Source organism: Rhinoraja longicauda, chromosome 17 (genome assembly GCF_053455715.1).
Source record: "Rhinoraja longicauda isolate Sanriku21f chromosome 17, sRhiLon1.1, whole genome shotgun sequence".
Taxonomy (NCBI): Eukaryota; Metazoa; Chordata; class Chondrichthyes; order Rajiformes; family Arhynchobatidae; genus Rhinoraja; species Rhinoraja longicauda.
The window spans coordinates 45,554,399-45,572,076 of record NC_135969.1 but is presented as its reverse complement, the minus strand read 5'-3'; the positions used below and the strand labels follow the sequence as shown (position 1 = coordinate 45,572,076).

At 47.8% G+C, this 17,678-nt stretch overlaps 2 protein-coding genes across 2 annotated transcripts in view; one reads left to right on the top strand and one right to left on the bottom strand.

Annotated features, from left to right (window-relative positions):
* The window catches only part of cacna2d3a (calcium channel, voltage-dependent, alpha 2/delta subunit 3a), a 337,954-nt gene that overhangs the window by 232,615 nt on the left and 87,661 nt on the right, over positions 1-17,678 (top strand). Inside the window, exon 26 of the mRNA XM_078414636.1 lies at positions 14,335-14,396. Within this exon, the coding sequence (XP_078270762.1) occupies positions 14,335-14,396 (62 nt within the window). The remainder of the gene's footprint in view (positions 1-14,334; positions 14,397-17,678) is intronic.
* lrtm1 (leucine rich repeat transmembrane protein 1) lies at positions 934-11,453 on the bottom strand. Its single transcript, XM_078414640.1, has 3 exons — positions 11,369-11,453; positions 5,712-6,308; positions 934-1,522 (listed from the first exon to the last, which is right to left on the bottom strand). Exons 1-3 carry the CDS (start codon positions 11,412-11,414, stop codon positions 1,089-1,091), a joined length of 1,077 nt encoding a protein of 358 aa, XP_078270766.1. The 5' UTR covers positions 11,415-11,453; the 3' UTR covers positions 934-1,088.

Sequence of the window (17,678 nt, the reverse complement as noted above, 5' to 3'; positions counted from 1 at the left end):
CGGACACTGTAGGCCCGGACACTGTGGGCCCGGACACTGTGGGCCCGGACACTGTGGGCCCGGACACTGTGGGCCCGGACACTGTAGGCCCGGACACTGTGGGCATAGACACTGTGGGCCCGGACACTGTGGGCCCGGACACTGTGGGCCCGGACACTGTGGGCCCGGACACTGTGGGCCCGGACACTGTGGGCCCGGACACTGTGGGCCCGGACACTGTGGGCCCGGACACTGTGGGCCCGGACACTGTGGGCCCGGACACTGTGGGCCCGGACACTGTGGGCCCGGACACTGTGGGCCCGGACACTGTGGGCCCGGACACTGTGGGCCCGGACACTGTAGGCCCGGACACTGTAGGCTCACACACGGTAGGCCCGGACAGTGTAGGCCCGGAGGCCTGGGCACCGCCTAACGGAGGTTGCGTAGCAACCCGCCTCCCGGCCCGGGCGGCTGCCGCTGGTGGAGCGGGAGCACGCGGCCGCTGGCTGGGTGAGATCACGTGGGGCGCGGGGTGGTAACGTCACCTTGTCCCGTATTTGGGAGTGAGGAAATTGGCAACCCTGTATGTGATGTACATGCAAACTACACAAGGTCCAAAGATCTTTAGCAAATTAAAACAGTCTAGGATGTTAGGCGCCTTCTTCCATCTGAAAGAAATGTTAATTATAGATTTACAAAGATTTGTGTCCAACACTTTGTCTTGATATTGAAAAGTAAGTCAGAATGTCATTGTTTCGTTTCGAGTCACATGACAATGAAACACTCTTGACTCTTGTGTCGGAAGGAACTGCAGATGCTGGTTTATGCTGAAGATAGACACAAAATGCTGGAGTAACTCAGCGGGACAGGCAGCATCTCTGGAGAGAAGGAATAGGTGCTGTGTTGGGTTGGAATGGGTCTCAAGAAGGACTCCAAACCGAAACATCACCCAATCCTTTACCCAAGAGATGCTGCCTGACCCGCTGAGTTACTCCAGCACTCTGTGAAACGTCACCGATCCATGTTCCCCAGAGATGCTGCCTGACCCGCTGAGTTACTCCAGCACTCTGTGTCTACTCTTGCCCCTTGAGGAGGCAGTAGGGGGGAGCTCATACCAGTGAGCTACCCAGGGGTTCCTTCTCTTCGGCGTTGTCCTGTTCCACATCGGGGCCCAGATGGTCGAGTTTCGTGAGCTCGCGCTCGTACTTGGCCATGACAGCAGCATAGGAGCAGCCGTACACAGCTGCCACCAGCATCATCAGGCAGACGATGCCACAGATGACTCCAGTCACCACCACAGTGGCGATGGCATGCCGCAGGCTGCCTGACCGTTGCTTGGCCTTCGGCGTACAGTCCGGGCTGATCTCCCCCTCCAGCTTGTGCTGCGAGCTTGGCATGGTGGGACCTCCGTGCTCGGAGTCGGCGTGAGATGGCGGGTCCTTCACCGAGGAGCACACCTGGAATAATTCATGCGGGATTCTCAGGAGGTCCTTGCTTCTTAAGCCCTCGGGTTGTGTGCAGAGAATCTCATCAATCTGCCCCCCTGTGTGGAGAAGAGTGAGGCATTGCATGGGACTTTGGTCATGATTTGTGGTTTGTACAAACAGCACAGAAAAAAATGCATTTCCATCTAAGCTGTACAATTATTACATCTGGGGGCACATCTGGTCGAGCTGGAAAGACAGTTAAGTCAAAGAAAGGAATTTAATTCCTTGCCCATTTTCCCTTCTTCACATCTGTTTACTTCTCAATTGATCTGATTGTTTTAATCTGCTGCAACCAATAAGTTTGCTGATAAAGGAATGATTTAAATTGTGCTGTTGCTAACTCACAGGGGTGTTTCATTCTGACCCCCTGAGAAGGGGCTGCAGATTGGGTGGAGGGCGCGTGCGTGGAAAGCTGCCAGTGGTTTTAGAAAGGAGAAAATTGGTTGTGGATGGTCAGGGTTTAATAAACGATTCTGGACATAGAGGGATTAGGTCTGAAAGCAAGAGGGAAAACAGGCTGGAAATCAGGCAACAACATAGTTTAGCAGTGGGTGTATAGTGTGTACCTATCCATGTTCTCCGCAGATGCTGCCTGACCCGCTGTGTTACTCCAGCACTCTGTGAAACGTCACCTATCCATGTTCTCCACAGATGCTGCCTGACCCACTGAGTTACTCCAGCACTCTGTGAAACGTCACCTATCCATGTTCTCCAGAGATGCTGGAGTGACCTGCATGGGTTTTCTCCGGGTGCTCTGGTTTCCTCCCACACAGACGTGCAGGTTTGTAGGTTAATTGTCTTCTGTAAATTGTCCCTGGAGAGTAGGATCGTGCTAGTGTGTGGGTGACCGTGGTCAGCACAGACTCGGTGGGCTGAAAAGCCTGTTCCTGTGATATACCTTTCTTATAGAGGTGTACAAAATCATGAGAGGAATAGATTCGGGTAGATGCGGAGTGTATGGGAATCAAGAACTAGAGGACATAGGTTTAAAGTGAGGGGGGAAAGATTTAGTCGGAACCCGAGGGGTAACTTTCCTACACAGGGGGTGGTGGGTGTATGGAACGAGCTGCTAGAGGAGGTAGTTGAGGCTGGGACTATCGCAACGTTTAAGAAACAGTTAGACAGGTACATGGATAGGACAGGTTTGGAGGGATATGGACCAAACGCAGGCAGGTGGGACTAGTGTAGCTGGGACATGTTGGCCGGTGTGGGCAAGTTGGGCTGAAGGGCCTGTTTCCACACTGTATCACTCTGTGACTCTATGAAGGGCCTGTTTCCACACTGTATCACTCTGTGACTCTATGAAGGGCCTGTTTCCACACTGTATCACTCTGTAACTCTATGAAGGGCCTGTTTCCACACTGTATCACTCTGTAACTCTATGAAGGCCCTGTTTCCACACTGTATCACTCTGTAACTCTATGAAGGGCCTGTTTCCACACTGTATCACTCTGTGACTCTATGAAGGGCCTGTTTCCACACTGTATCACTCTGTGACTCTATGAAGGGCCTGTTTCCACACTGTATCACTCTGTGACTCTATGAAGGGCCTGTTTCCACACTGTATCACTCTGTAACTCTATGCAAACTCCAGTGATATTCTGGGAAACAAAAGATCATTCTCACGTGAGGCAAAGTGGTTTCCGTTGCCAGGACCACATTGTAACTCAGGCCTTTGAAACAACTGCTGGCAACACTGAGCCACAGATGGTAACATCTGCCTGATGAAACAAACCTGCACGTCTTTGTGGAGTGTGGGAGGAAACCGGAGAAACCAGAGAAAACCCACGCAGGTCACGGGGAGAACGTAGAAATTCCGTACAGACAGCACCCGTGGTCGGGATGGAACCCGGGTCTCCGGCGCTGTGAGGCAGCAACTCTACCGCTGCGCCACCGTGCCACCCCAGTTGTGTCAATGGGGGAAAAGGGGTGAGGAGTTTCAAGACTTTCAGACTCAAACAGTCATTTCTCTCACACAGTTTAAAAAAACAACGATACTTTTAGCAGCTACATTTACTTTTATTACTGCAAGCTACAAATTTTAAAGGCTGGATGTTGTATGGTTTAATATCAATGCACAAGGGTCAATAGAAGCAATCAATCGTCAATTCCAATGGCCTACCATGGTGAGAGTGGCAGTAGGGAGATTACAGGGAAACTGTTTTTTTCCAAGACAGCTTTTTCTCTGCCTGCCAATTTCTGAAGGAACTTTTAAGTGGCTCTCTAGTTCCCAATCTAAATCACATTATAAGGTGATGTTCATAAGTGATAAGAGTAGAATGAGGCCATTCGACCCATCAAGTCTACTCCGCCATTCAATCATGGCTGATCTATCTTTCCCTCTCAACCCCATACTCCTGCCTTCTCCCCATAACCCCTGACACCATAATTTAACCATATAATGTGCGTAATAGAAATAGAATCCCCAAATTCATCGAATGCAATATGTCCAATGTGTGTTGTGGAGACATGTGCTGTAACAGGCTAGATGCAAGAAAAATGTTCCCCATGTTGGGGGAGTCCAGAACCAGGGGTCACAGTTTACGAATAAGGGGTAGGCCATTTAGGACGGAGATGAGGAAAAATGTTTTCAGCCAGAGAGTTGTGAATCTGTGGAATTCTCTGCCGCTGAAGGTAGTGGAGACCAAATCACTGGATGTTTTCAAGAGAGAGTTAGGTTTAGCTCTTAGGGCTAACGGAATCAAGGGATATGGGGAGAAAGCAGGAACGGGGTACTGATTGTGGATGATCAGCCATGATCATATTGAATGGCGGTGCTGGCTCGAAGGGCCAAATGGCCTCCTCCTGCACCTATATTTTATGTTTCTATGTTTCTAACAGAATGACTTGTACATCTGCTAACTCCATAACAAGGCTCAATATTCAACATCTCACTTCCATTGTATTTACAAGGATACCTCCTGTATGTTATGATATCTTCAGTATTATAATATTAAGTTTTTAATTGTGCTTTTACACAATTTCACGGCACGGTATGCAGCGGTAGAGTTGCTGCTTTACAGTGAATGCAGCGCCGGAGACTCAGGTTCGATCCTGACTACGGGTGCTGCACTGTAAGGAGTTTGTACGTTCTCCCCGTGACCTGCGTGGGTTTTCTCCGAGATCTTCGGTTTCCTCCCACACTCCAAAGACGTACAGGTATGTAGGTAAATTGGCTGGGTAAATGTAAAAATTGTCCCTAGTGTGTGTAGGATAGTGTTAATAGTGTTAGTGTGCGGGGATTGCTGGGCGGCGCGGACTTGGTGGGCCGAAAAGGCCTGTTTCCTCGCTGTATATATGTGATATGACATATATCTGATGATTCCTCTTTTCGTTTTAACACTTCTGCTATTTTATCACTTTAAGGTCTATTTAAAATGCAATGAGCTCCTGTTCACTTTCCTTTATTATACTGTAGCACTCTGCTGGAACTTAACAGATTGGCACACTTTGTGAAAATTGTTCCTTGCAACCCAACCTACCAGGGAAATAGTATCGTAGGAATCATGATCTATGGAAAAATGCACAGTTAATTAATGGGAAAGCTTTTAATTCTTTTTACCCGTTTTAGGAATGCAATGGATAAAAAGAATTAAAAGTCAGTAATGGAGTAAGTGCTAATCTCTTGTAAAGGTCAGTGACTGGTGGAGCTAAGATAGGAGTAAAGATCAGAGTAAAGTTAGATTTAGCTCTTAGGGCTAATGGAATCAAGGGATATGGGGAGAAAGCAGGAACGGGGTACTGATTCTGGATGATCAGCCATGGCGGTGCTGGCTTGAAGGGCCGAATGGCCTACTCCTGCACCTATTTTCTGTGTTTCTATATTTCTATGTTTCAAAAGGGTTTAGTTTGTGAGTTTGTTCTGATCTGATTTTGCACAGAGGGTGGTGGGGCCTGGAACGTGCTGCCAGGGGTGATGGTGGAGGCAGGTACGATAGTGGTGTTGAAGAGGCTTTTAGATAGGCACATGGATCTGGAGGGATATGGATCACGTGCAGGCAGAGGAGATTGGTTTAACTTGGCATTGTGTTGGGCATGGAGGGGCCTGTCCCTGTGCTGTCCTGCTCGATGTTTTATGGTCTCATCATGATGGTGCTGTGATATTTGAATGTCACCTGGCATCGTTGTGGATTTGAGGGAACGGTGAAAGTTTCTAGGAGGTAATTTGATTGGCAATCTCTGGGAACCATGGGCACCACTTCACCACTGAGAAGGGTGAAGGTAAACTGGTGTTTGTTGACTGACCTGTGTACAGGAAGGTCTCCAACCAAAGCTTCAGCCCTGTCAGGCGACAGTCACACCGCCACTGGTTTCTCCTGAGCATCAGGACTTGTAGACTTGGCAGGGAATGCACCAACGACCTGCTGATGTGCTGAAGCTGGTTCTGATGTATTGCAAGCCTGGTCAGATTCTGCAGGTTGTTGAATAGCCCGTCGGGCAAACTAGTGAGGTTATTAAAGGACAGATCCAGTTGATGGAGGTTGCCGGTTGAGTGGAGCATTTGGTTGCCCACATTGGCGATGGAGTTATTTGCCAGCTTTAGCATGAGAAGACTGTGCAGTCCATCAAACGTATCTGATGATAAGTTTGAAATGATGTTGTTGGACAAGTCCAAGGTTTGTAGCTGAGACATGCCAGTGAAGTCAGCCTTTGATATTGTGTGGATACGATTGTTCTGTAAGTACAGGCTCTCTGTGTTTCTGGCAATACCTCTTGGTACCTCCGTCAACCTTCTACCTGTGCAGCGCACCGCTTTCTCAGTCTCCACACACTGGCATTTCTCCGGGCATCCTGTGACCGACTGTACAGATAAGAAAGCAATAATTCCCAGAACAATTTCGCCTGTGAAAGCAGACAGTGATAAGTTCAGTTCTCTGTGGAGTTAACTCAACGCAACAATAATTACAACAACACTCAACAATTTCACCCAGAGAGTTGTGAATTTGTGGAATTCTCTGCCACAGAGGGCAGTGGAGACCGATTCACTGGATGGATTTAAAAGCGAGTTAGATAGAGCTCTAGGGGCTAGAGGGATCAAGGGATATGGGGAGAAGGCAGGCACGGGTTACTGATTGTGGACGATCAGCCATGATCACAATGAATGGCGGTGCTGGCTCAAAGGGCCAAATGGCCTCCTCCTGCACCTATTTTCTGTTTCTATGTTTCTATTAATATTACAGGAACTACATCAATGACTCAGTCTCACTGGAATTGTGATATCGCTGACTAAAGACAGAACCTTTTTATTGAATTGAAAGCATGGAAACGGGCCATTCGGCCCACCGAGTCCATGCCAACCAGTGAGCACCCACTTCCTCATCCACTCCCTACACACTGGGAACAATGTACAGGGGGCCAATTAACCCACAAACCCGCACAGCTTTGGGATGTGGGAGGAAACCGGAGCACCCGGAGAAAACCCACGCAGTCACGGGGAGAACGTGCAAACTCCACTTAAACACGTGTCCTCTGGTTCTTGATTCCGCTACACTGGGTAAAGGACTCTGTGCATCTGCCCGATCTCGTCCCCTCATGATTTTATACATAATATCACCCCTCAGCCTCCCGCTCTCCAAGGAGTAAAGTCCTAGCCTGCTCAACCTCTCCCTGTAGCTCAGGCCCTCAAGTCCTGGCAACATCATCGTAAAACATGCAATCTAAAATGTCAGATTGACCCTAGAGTGCACAACTCAGCAAAAACTGGACCCATGCTGAGTTGAAATATGGTTTGAAAAACAAAATCAAAAGCAATCACGGAGGCAAGTGTTAAGTGAGTTGACTTAGACAAAGATATTTGGACCAGGCATTTAAAACACAATTCTTACCTCTCATTGTTTCTACCTTGAGAGAGAATGAAACCACTCCCGTTACTGACGGTCTTCAGCATTAAAATGAACAGGCAGACTTGAAACGTCACCTGTTCCTTTTCTCCAGAGGTGCTGTCTGACCCGCTGAGTTATTCCAGCTTTTGTGTGTCTATCTTCGGCAGAGTTTAACGCTGCTTTGGGTTTCTGCAGCGCACAGTCGAATGTTCCACTTGGCCACTAACCCCAGAGACTTTAGTCAGCACGTGAAGCCAAGTGTCGGCTGTGAAGAGTGACCTTGCAAGGGGAGCTGTCTGCTGTAGTGTGAGACGGCGTGTGTTGCCCGGAGTTTGTGCGAAGAGTGGGCAGCAGGACTGTACCGCTGTAGTGTGAGACGATGTGTTCCCCGGAGTTTGTGCGGAGAGTGGAGAGCAGGACTGTACGGCTGTACTCTGAGACGATGTGTTGCCCGGAGTTTGTGGAGAGCAGGACTGTACGGCTGTACTGTGAGACGATGTGTTGCCCGGAGTTTGTGGAGAGCAGGACTGTACGGCTGTACTGTGAGACGATGTGTTGCCCGGAGCTTGTGGAGAGCAGGACTGTACGGCTGTACTGTGAGACGATGTGTTGCCCGGAGCTTGTGGAGAGCAGGACTGTACGGCTGTACTCTGAGACGATGTGTTGCCCGGAGCTTGTGGAGAGCAGGACTGTACGGCTGTACTGTGAGACGATGTGTTGCCCGGAGCTTGTACAGAGAGTGGGCAGTAGGTCAGTACCACTGGGGGCTGAGCACACCGTGTGAGCAGAGGCTGGGACTTTACACAGGACAGCTGCGCCTCACAAATCATCACTTGACAGCTCAGGATTTGCGTGTTTTCAATCTCAGGCGACAGAAATAAACCTGGCTTCTGAAATAAAGGGCAAATGTTCGATTCCCTGCCCCACATTTGTTCCGTGTTGGGTCGCTTGGATCAGACCAGGTTTTCGTTTTGAATCTTAGGGCTAAGGGAATCAAGGGATATGGGGAGAAAGCAGGAATGAGGTACTGATTGTGGATGATCAGCCATGATCACAATGAATGGTGGTGCTGGTTCGAAGGGCCGAATGGCCTACTCCTGCACCTATTGTCTATGTTTCTGTTTCTATGATGTGAGGTGTTGGCAGGTGAATGACATCACGGTACGGGATGCCACCATCACCACTGCCTCTCTTCATGGGCAAGTTGATCTTTCACCATTCACACTCATTGTCCCAGCTCTCACTTTATTGAGTCCGCAGGTTCTAGGAGAAGAATTAGGCCATTCGGCCCTTCAAGTCTACTCCACCATTCAATCATGGCTGATCTATCTCTCCCTCCTAACCCCATTCTCCTGCCTTCTCCCCACAGCCTCTGACACCCGTACTAATCAAGAATCTATCTATCTCTGCCTTAAAAATATCCACTGACTTGGCCTCCACAGCCGTCTGTGGCAATGAATTCCACAGATTCACCAGCCTCTGACCGAATAAATTTCTCCTCATCACCTTCCTAAAGGAACGTCCTTTAATTCTGAGGCTGTGACCTCTGGTCCTAGACTTTCCCACTAGTGGAAACATCCTCTCCACATCCACTCTATCCAAGCCTTTCACTATTCTATACGTTTCACTGAGGTCTCCCCTCATCCTTCTAAACTCCAGTGAGTACAGGCCCAGTGCCGACAAAGGGCAGTTCCGAGCCTGGGCCGGACAATGTTAAGGGGATTTAGTTTAGTTTAGTTTAGTTTAGAGATACAGCACGGAAACAGGCCCTTCGGCCCACTGAGTCCGTGCCGACCAGCGATCCCCACACACTAACACTATCCTACACACACTAGGGACAATTTACATTTACACCAAGCCATTAACCGACAAACCCGCACGTCTTTGGAGTGTGGGAGGAAACCAAAGATCTCGGAGAAAACCCACGCCGGTCACGGGGAGAACGTACAAACTCCCTACAGATAGCACCCGTAGTCGGGATGGAACCCGGGTCTCCGGCGCTGCATTCGCTGTAAGGCAGCAACTCTACCGCTGCGCCACCGTGCCGCCCATTGTGTATCACCCCCACAGTTTGCTAGGGCTGCACTTTTTATTTAATAATCCAAAATGCTTTTATACAATTACACACAACGACAGGGTGGTAACAAAATCAAGACTGCCATTGGCAGTTTTCATCCAAACACTTATCAGATTAAAATATGGTCAACTTTATCTACAATATCATGATGCAGAGGTGTACAAAATCATAAGAGGAATAGATCGGGTAGATGCACAGAGTCTTTTACCCAGAGTAGGGGAATCGAGGACCAGAGGACATAGGTTCAAGGTGAAGGGGGAAAGATTTAATAGGAATCTGAGGGGTAACTTTTCCACACAGAGGGTGGTGGGTGTATGGAACGAGCTGCCAGAGGAGGTAGTTGAGGCTGGGACTATCCCAACGTTTAACAAACAGTTGGACAGGTACATGGATAGGACAGGTTTGGAGGAATATGGACCAAGCGCAGGTAGTGTAGCTGGGACATCTGGCCGGTGTGGGCGAGTTGGGCCGAAGGTCCTGTTTCCACATTGTATCACTCTATGACTCTCTGACCCTAAAACACTCAACCCCCCGTGGCGACCAGCGGTCACAGAGGCCTCCAGAGTCCCTGTGGACACCGCGTGTGCGTGCTCCCTGCCCAGGGACACGCGGGCCCAGAGGAGGGGCAGGCAGCCGACTCTGGTGTGACCATCGACCGCCCGCTGCCTGGACCTGCGAATGGCCATCTTGGCCAGGCCCAGCAGTAAGAACAGTCTCGACCCCAAACATCACCCATTCCTTCTCTCCGGAGATGCTGCCTGACCCGCTGAGTTACTCCAGCACTTTGTGAAACGTCACCTATCCATGTTCCCCACAGAAGGAAGAGAGGAGATCTTATCGAAACGTATAAGATTATTAAGGGGTTGGACACGTTAGAGGCAGGAAACATGTTCCCAATGTTGGGGGAGTCCAGAACAAGGGGCCACAGTTTAAGAATAAGGGGTAGGCCATTTAAAACTGAGATGAGGAAAAACTTTTTCAGTCAGAGAGTTGTGAATCTGTGGAATTCTCTGCCTCAGAAGGCAGTGGAGGCCAATTCTCTGAATGCATTCAAGAGAGAGCTAGATAGAGCTCTTAAGGATAGCGGAGTCAGGGGGTATGGGGAGAAGGCAGGAACGGGGTACTGATTGAGAATGATCAGCCATGATCACATTGAATGGCGGTGCTGGCTCGAAGGGCCGAATGGCCTCCTCCTGTACCTATTGTCTATTGTCTATTGACCCGCTGAGTTACTCCTGCATTTTTTGTGTCTCTCTCTCTCTCTCTCTCTCTCTCTCTCTCTCTCTCTCTCTCTCTCTCTCTCTCTCTCTCTCTCTCCCTCTCTCTCCCTCTCTCTCCCTCTCTCTCCCTCTCTCTCTCTCTCTCTCTTTCTCTGTCTCCCTCTGTCTCCCTCTCTCTCCCTCTCTCTCCCTCTCTCTCCCTCTCTCTCTCTCTCTCTCTCTCTCTCTCTCTCTCTCTCTCTCTCTCTCTCTCTCTCTCTGTCTCTCTCTGTCTCTCTCTCTGTCTCTGTCTCTCCCTCCCTCCCTCCCTCCCTCCCTCCCTCTCTCTCTCTCTCTCTCTCTCTCTCTCTCTCTCTCTCTCTCTCTCTGTCTCTGTCTCTCTCTCTCTCTCTCTCTCTCTCTCTCTCTCTCTCTCTCTCTCTCTCTCTCTCTCTCTCTCTCTCTCTGTCTCTCTCTGTCTCTCTCTGTCTCTCTCTGTCTCTCTCTCTCTCTCTCTCTCTCTCTCTCTCTCTCTCTCTCTCTCTCTCTCTCTCTCTCTCTCTCTCTCTCTCTCTCTCTCTCTCTCTCTCTCTCTCTCTCTCTCTCTCTCTCTCTCTCTCTCTCTCTCTCTCTCTCTCTCTCTCTTCCCCCCCCCCCCCCCCCCCCCCCCCACTGGGTGACCAAAGATCAGGAGCGTGGGTGTGAAGGGCAGGCACAACATGAGGAGCAGTCCCGTCAGATACTCGTACAGGGGCTGCAGCCTCTCACACTCTGTGTACACGTGGAACACGGTCTTGTCCTCACCGCTGAAGTCTGGCTGCACTGGCGTTCCCAGCGTGCGCAGATCCATGGCGCTGGTGTATCGGCCGTTCCCTCTGCTCTCGGCAGCTGCCCCTGGCCCAGCTATAACTGGAGACATGCCACATGCCCCAAACCCCAGCCCCCACTGCTGCAAATACTCGTCTGGCAGCAACCGCTGTGGATTCAGTTTCATTGTGCGAGCATTATTACAACATGCACAAGATCACATGAAGTTTCATACAGTGACTTTTAATACAATCCAGTATATAAAATGATGAGAGGCATAGATAGATACGGTAGACAGTCAGATCCTTTATTGGTAATGTCAAAGACTAGCATTGCACAAGACAAAGAATAACATTATTCACATCATTCCCTTTATCATGTATCTGTTCACTGTGGACGGCTCGATTGTAATCATGTGTTGTCTTTCCGCTGACCGGTTAGCACGCAACAAAAGCTTTTCACTGTACCTCGGTACACGTGACAATAAACTGAACTCAAACTAGAGGGCAAGGGAGCGTGTCTATTGTTGCGACAAAGCAATAGAGGCTGGCGGCAAAGTTGCAGGAAGGTAGAAGCTAGGACATGGAACAGCACACCCAGAGAGTGGGGCTGAAAGACCACCTACCTCATTGCTGACCCTCGCACAGGCATTGACCGGACTTTGCTGGCTTTACCTTGCACTAAATGTTATTCCCTTAGCATATATGATATACATGTATACAAAATCATGCGAGGAATAGATCGGGTAGATGTACAGGTTCGAGCCTGGCTACGGGCGCAGTCTGTACGGAGTTTGTACGTTCTCCCCGTGGCCTGCGTGGGTTTTCTCCGGGTGCTCTGGTTTCCCCCCACACTCCAAAGACGTATGGGTTTGTAGGTTAATTGGCTTCTGCAAAAAATAATGTCCCTAGTGTGTGTAGGATAGTGCTAGTGTACGGGGAGGGGGATCGCTGGCTGGCGTGGACTCTTTGGGCCGAAGGGCCTGTTTCTATGCTCTATCTCTAAATGAAACTAAATGTCATGGTGGCGCAGCGAGGTGGAATCTCCGTGCATGAATCCATGGTCAGCAGATACGTTCTTTGTGAATTCTCCATGAGGTTTACTGAGGAAATTGAAAGCTTGTAAAATCATGGGCTTTGGATGTAGTGGTGCTGTGTGGATGGTGCTAATGGAAGCTGATGGCAGGACTTTGGAGAGCAGTGTTGGATCGTGTTGCAGGACCTTGCATCCAAGGAGTGGTTGACATTCCAGTTGTACAGCATGAATATAATCAAAGGCGTTGACGCAAAACATCGTTTGAAGCAAGGCCCTTATAATATCTCTGTGGTTTTGGCATTTGTCATGAACATCATTACTGAGAAGCATGGCCTCATAAACAAATACCACAAATGCTGCCAGTTTCTGCAGGGCCCTGTCTTGTTCTCTTCTGATATTAACCCGCATAAATAAACAACTCGCTCAGTTTACATTTGGTGCAAGAGAATCTCGCGTTCAATATTCACATCGCTGGTCGTTATTGGCGGGTAAAAAGCATTCTGAATTCACAATGTGTTAAATTTAGTAAGGGCACTTGGACAGATACATGCACAGAAAATGGGCCAAATACAGGCAGATGGGGGCGTTTAGACGGGGCGTCTTGGTCAGCATGGATGAGTTGGGCCGAAGGGCCTGTTTCTGCACTGTATTTGCTCGAAGCCTGTCAGGGAAACGAGATGTCATTTTCTCGCTTCACGCGAGGTTCAAATGCTGGTGTTGACAAACTAAATATGCTGAGAGAAGAATGTTTGATGCAGTTTCATGTTACTCACGAGCGGAGCACCAAGGCACATTCCTTGTATGTGCACATTACATGGCTGATACCATTGATTCAATTCCATTCAATTCAATTCAATACAAATCAGCTGGAGCTCTAAATTATAATAAACTACACAGACGCAGCCAGTGTTGGAGTGTACCCAGTGATGGAGGGGACTGACACGGCTTGAAGTGTCTGCCCTTGTGTAGGACGATCCATCGTGCAGTGCATTGTTAGACTTGAACAGAGAGATGTAGAAGGTGGGGCGGCACGGTGGCGCAGCGGTAGAGTTGCTGCCTCACAGCGTCAGAGACACAGGTTCGATCCTGACAACGAGTGTTGTCTATACGGAGTTTGCATGTTCTCCCTCTGACTGTGTGGGTTTCCTCAAGTTGCTCCGGTTTCCTCCCAAACTCCAAAGACATGCAGCTTGTCTTTAGATAGGTAATGTTTCACAGTGCTGGAGTAACTTAGCGGGTCAGGCAGCATCTGTGGAGAACATGGATAGGTGACGTTTCACAGAGTGCTGGAGTAACTCAGCGGGTCAGGCAGCATCTGTGGAGAACGTGGATAGGTGACGTTTCACAGAGAGCTGGAGTAACTCAGCGGGTCAGGCAGCATCTGTGGAGAACATGGATAGGTGACGTTTCACAGAGTGCTGGAGTAACTCAGCGGGTCAGGCAACATCTGTGGGGAACGTGGATAGGTGACGTTTCACAGAGTGCTGGAGTAACTCAGCGGGTCAGGCAGCATCTGTGGAGAACATGGATAGGTGACGTATCGGTCACTGAATAATAATAATAATAATACATTTTATTTATATAGCGCTTTTCATATACTCAAAGACGCTTTACAGAGATTTTGAGAACAAAGGGAAATTAATAAATAGATAAATAAGTAAATAAATAAATGAACAGAGAAAGGAGACAGAAGGTGAGGTGACCTTCAGTGGTTGAAGGCAGTACTGAACAGGTGAAGCAACATTAGGAGGTGTGCCCGCCTGACATGCCACCTATCCACGTCGACCCGCTGAGTTACTCCAGCACTTTATGCCTTTTTTCTTGTAAAGCAGCATCTGGAGGTTCTTGCTTAACACAAAGTTGAACACAATGTATTTGACTGCTGCATGATGAAGGTAAATGAACAACATTCCTCTGTTCTTTAACAGCCGTGGGTATTCAGATGAAGCTGGAGTTTTTTCAGAAGAAGTTCTGGACTGCAAGCCGACAGGTGAGCTGCAGGTTTATGTCTCACTTGTTCTGGAGGAGACGTTTTAAAATATATTTGTACCTTTATAATGTTTGCTCCTCATGTGTTGGTTAAAATCATTTGTGACACTGCAATAGCAAAGATATCTTTTAATCATACAGTCAGAGTCATAGAGTGATACAGTGTGGAAACAGGCCCTTCGGCCCAACTTGCCCACACCGGCCAACATGTCCCAGCTAAACTAGTCCCACCTGCCACCGTTTGGTCCATATCCCTCCAAACCTGTCCTATCCATGTATCTGTCTATTTGCGTCTTAAATGTTGCAATAGTCCCAGCCTCAACTACCTCATCTGGCAGCTCGTCCCATACACCCATCACTGTGTGAATATAGTACCCCCTAATAGGTTCCTATTAAATCTTTCTGCCTTCATCTTAAACCTATGTCCTTTGGATCTCAATTCCCCAACACCGGGCAAGAGACTCTGTACATCTACCCGACCTATTCTGCTCATGGTTTCATCAGTGAGATAACTCTGAATCACAATAACACTAAACAAGGGGCTAACCCCAAACGTCACCTATCCATGTTCTCCACAGATGCTGCCTGACCCGCTGAGTTACTCCAGCACTCTGTGAAACGTCACCTATCCATGTTCTCCACAGATGCTGCCTGACCCGCTGAGTTACTCCAGCACTCTGTGAAACGTCACCCATCCATGTTCTCCACAGATGCTGCCTGACCCGCTGAGTTACTCCAGCACTCTGTGAAACGTCACCTATCCATGTTCTCCACAGATGCTGCCTAACCCGCTGAGTTACTCCAACACTTTGCGTCTTTATTTGACATCTTTGAATAAATTCGGAGTTACAGTCCCTCAAAACCAATCTGTTCAAATTCCAGCTGGTCTCCTAAAGCACACCATGTTACATGTAAAGCAAGTATAATAATAATAATAATAATAATAATAATAATAATAATAATAATAATAATAATAATAATAATAATAATAATAATAATAATAATAATAATAATAATAATAATAATAATAATAATAATAATAATAATAATAATAATAATAATAATAATAATAAATTCCTTTATTCGTCCCACACCGGGGAAATTTACAGTGTTGCCACAGCAACGTGGATAGCAAGAGATCACGAGATCATTCCTTGCAAAATAAAAGATACATAAATTGTCATGTTTTCTGTGTCCTTAGCTGTTATTGTTGACTGGTCTGCTGGGAGCAGTGCTGGTTGTGCAGTCTCACAAGTATAATATAAGAAAATAACTGCAGATGCTGGTACAAATCGAAGGTATTTATTCACAAAATGCTGGAGTAACTCAGCAGGTCAGGCAGCATCCCGACGGAGAAGGAATGGGTGACGTTTCGGGTCAAGACTCTTCCTCAGACTGATGGGTCACAAGTATACATCACTTCTTATTGGAATGAATAAACCATTCCCATTTTAAAGACGTACAAAGTCTTCTCTATCTCAGAAAAAAGCTAGGAGCAACACACTGTCATACACATTAGACAAACTGGTTCCTTTGGACCATATCATTTTGGGGAAAATCCAAGTAAAAGCTGGAATATATATGAAATGTAGTGGGGGAATCTCTGGACATAGAAGTTATTCCATAATCAGCTCAGGACAATTCCCATTGTTAAGATCTGCGGGCGGTCACGGTGGCGCAGCGGTACAGTTGCTGCCTTACAGCGAATGCAGCGCCGGAGACCCGGGTTCCATCCCCACTACGGGTGCTGTCTGTACGGAGTTTGTACGTTCTCCCCGTGACCTGCGTGGGTTTTCTCCGAGATCTTCGGTTTCCTCCCACACTCCAAAGACGTGCAGGTTTGTAGTTTAATTGGTTTGGTAAATGTAAAAATTGTCCCTGGTGTGTGTAGGATCGTGTTAGTGTGCGGGGATCGCTGGGCGGCACGGACCCGGTGGGCTGAAAGGACCTTTTTCCGCGCTGTATCTCTAAACTAAACTAAACTAAAACTAAATCTTTTGAAATATATAAAAACATAGAAAAACTCACATCAATTATCCAAATTGTAGGTCAGCTTCTCAAAAGCCAGAAAGGCAATTGTCAAATGTTCTGACTTCTATCTTTGATGACTTGTTTGCTGGAAAGATTTAATTAGTTTGCATCAAAATCAAAATATTTCATTTCCGCAATGATTGTGCTTGTCAGTCCTCAGTAATCCTGCCCCCTCTCCCTGTCATTAACAGCAACACTCTATCCTGCCTGTAATAAAGGTCAATCGTTATTTCAACGCAAGAGGACATTTCCAGCCATTTAAAACTCTATTAGTGCAGACACAAAATGCTGCAGTAACTCAGCGGGTCAGGCAGCATCTCTGGAGAGAAGGAATGGGTGACGTTTCGGGTCGAGACCCTTCTTCAGACTGATGTCCCCCATTCCTTCTCTCCAGAGATGCTGCCTGTCCCACTGAATTACTCCAGCATTTTGTGTCTATCTTCGGTTTAAATCAGCATCTGCAGTTCTTTCCTCCATCAATTAGTTCAGAGTTTGATCTATTCTGACTTTCCCTTGCTAACGGTGGAGGTGAAATGAAATGATCAAAGATTTAAAGTTGAGCAGTGTTGTGTGTTTCCCTGTAGTGGAATGAAACACCAGAGTCATTATCTTAACTGTAAGTGAAATATCCAATGGTTGAAATAAGCTGCCAAATTGTAGCAGAGTTTGTCCATTATTGTAGACCACAGAGACCACATGACAAACCACTGCTTTTATTCCCAGTAGACAGGTACATGGATAGGACAGGTTTGGAGGGATTTCAGCCAAACGCAGGCAGGTGGGACTAGTGTCGATGGGGCATGTTGGTCAGTGTGGGCAAGTTGGGCAGAAGGGCCTGTTTCCAAGCTGTATCAGTCTATGACTCTGTGACATATATGAGTAGAATTAGGCCATTTGGCCCATCGAGTCTGATCCACCATTCAATTATGGCTGACCTATTTTTCCCCTCTCAACCCCCTTGTACTTCCTTCTCCCCGTACACAACCCTTGGCACCTTTACTAATCCAGAACCTATCAATATCCACTTTAAAAATACCCAATGCCGTGGCCTCCACAGACTCGCCACCCTCTGGCTGAAGAAATTCCTCCTCATCTCCTTCCTAAAGGAACGCCCTTTTATTCTGACGCTGTGCCCTCTGGTCCTAGACTCTCCCCTACTTGAGTGTACTTATGCTAAATGTAAGGCTTACTAGATATATCTAAAGCAAAAATAAACACGTCTAATATTGTGGTCATTCTGGAACATTAAATC

What these genes read in the sequence shown, in the direction of transcription:
- lrtm1 (XM_078414640.1), bottom strand. Translation starts at nt 11,414, where the DNA reads ATGGATCTGCGCACGCTGGGAACGCCAGTGCAGCCAGACTTCAGCG. An exon ending in AGTGCAGCCAGACTTCAGCG is followed by an intron (nt 6,309 to 11,368) that starts GTGAGGACAAGA and finishes CTGCTTTCACAG; the next exon opens with GCGAAATTGTTCTGGGAATT. An exon ending in GGAGACCTTCCTGTACACAG is followed by an intron (nt 1,523 to 5,711) that starts GTCAGTCAACAA and finishes TTCTCCACACAG; the next exon opens with GGGGGCAGATTGATGAGATT.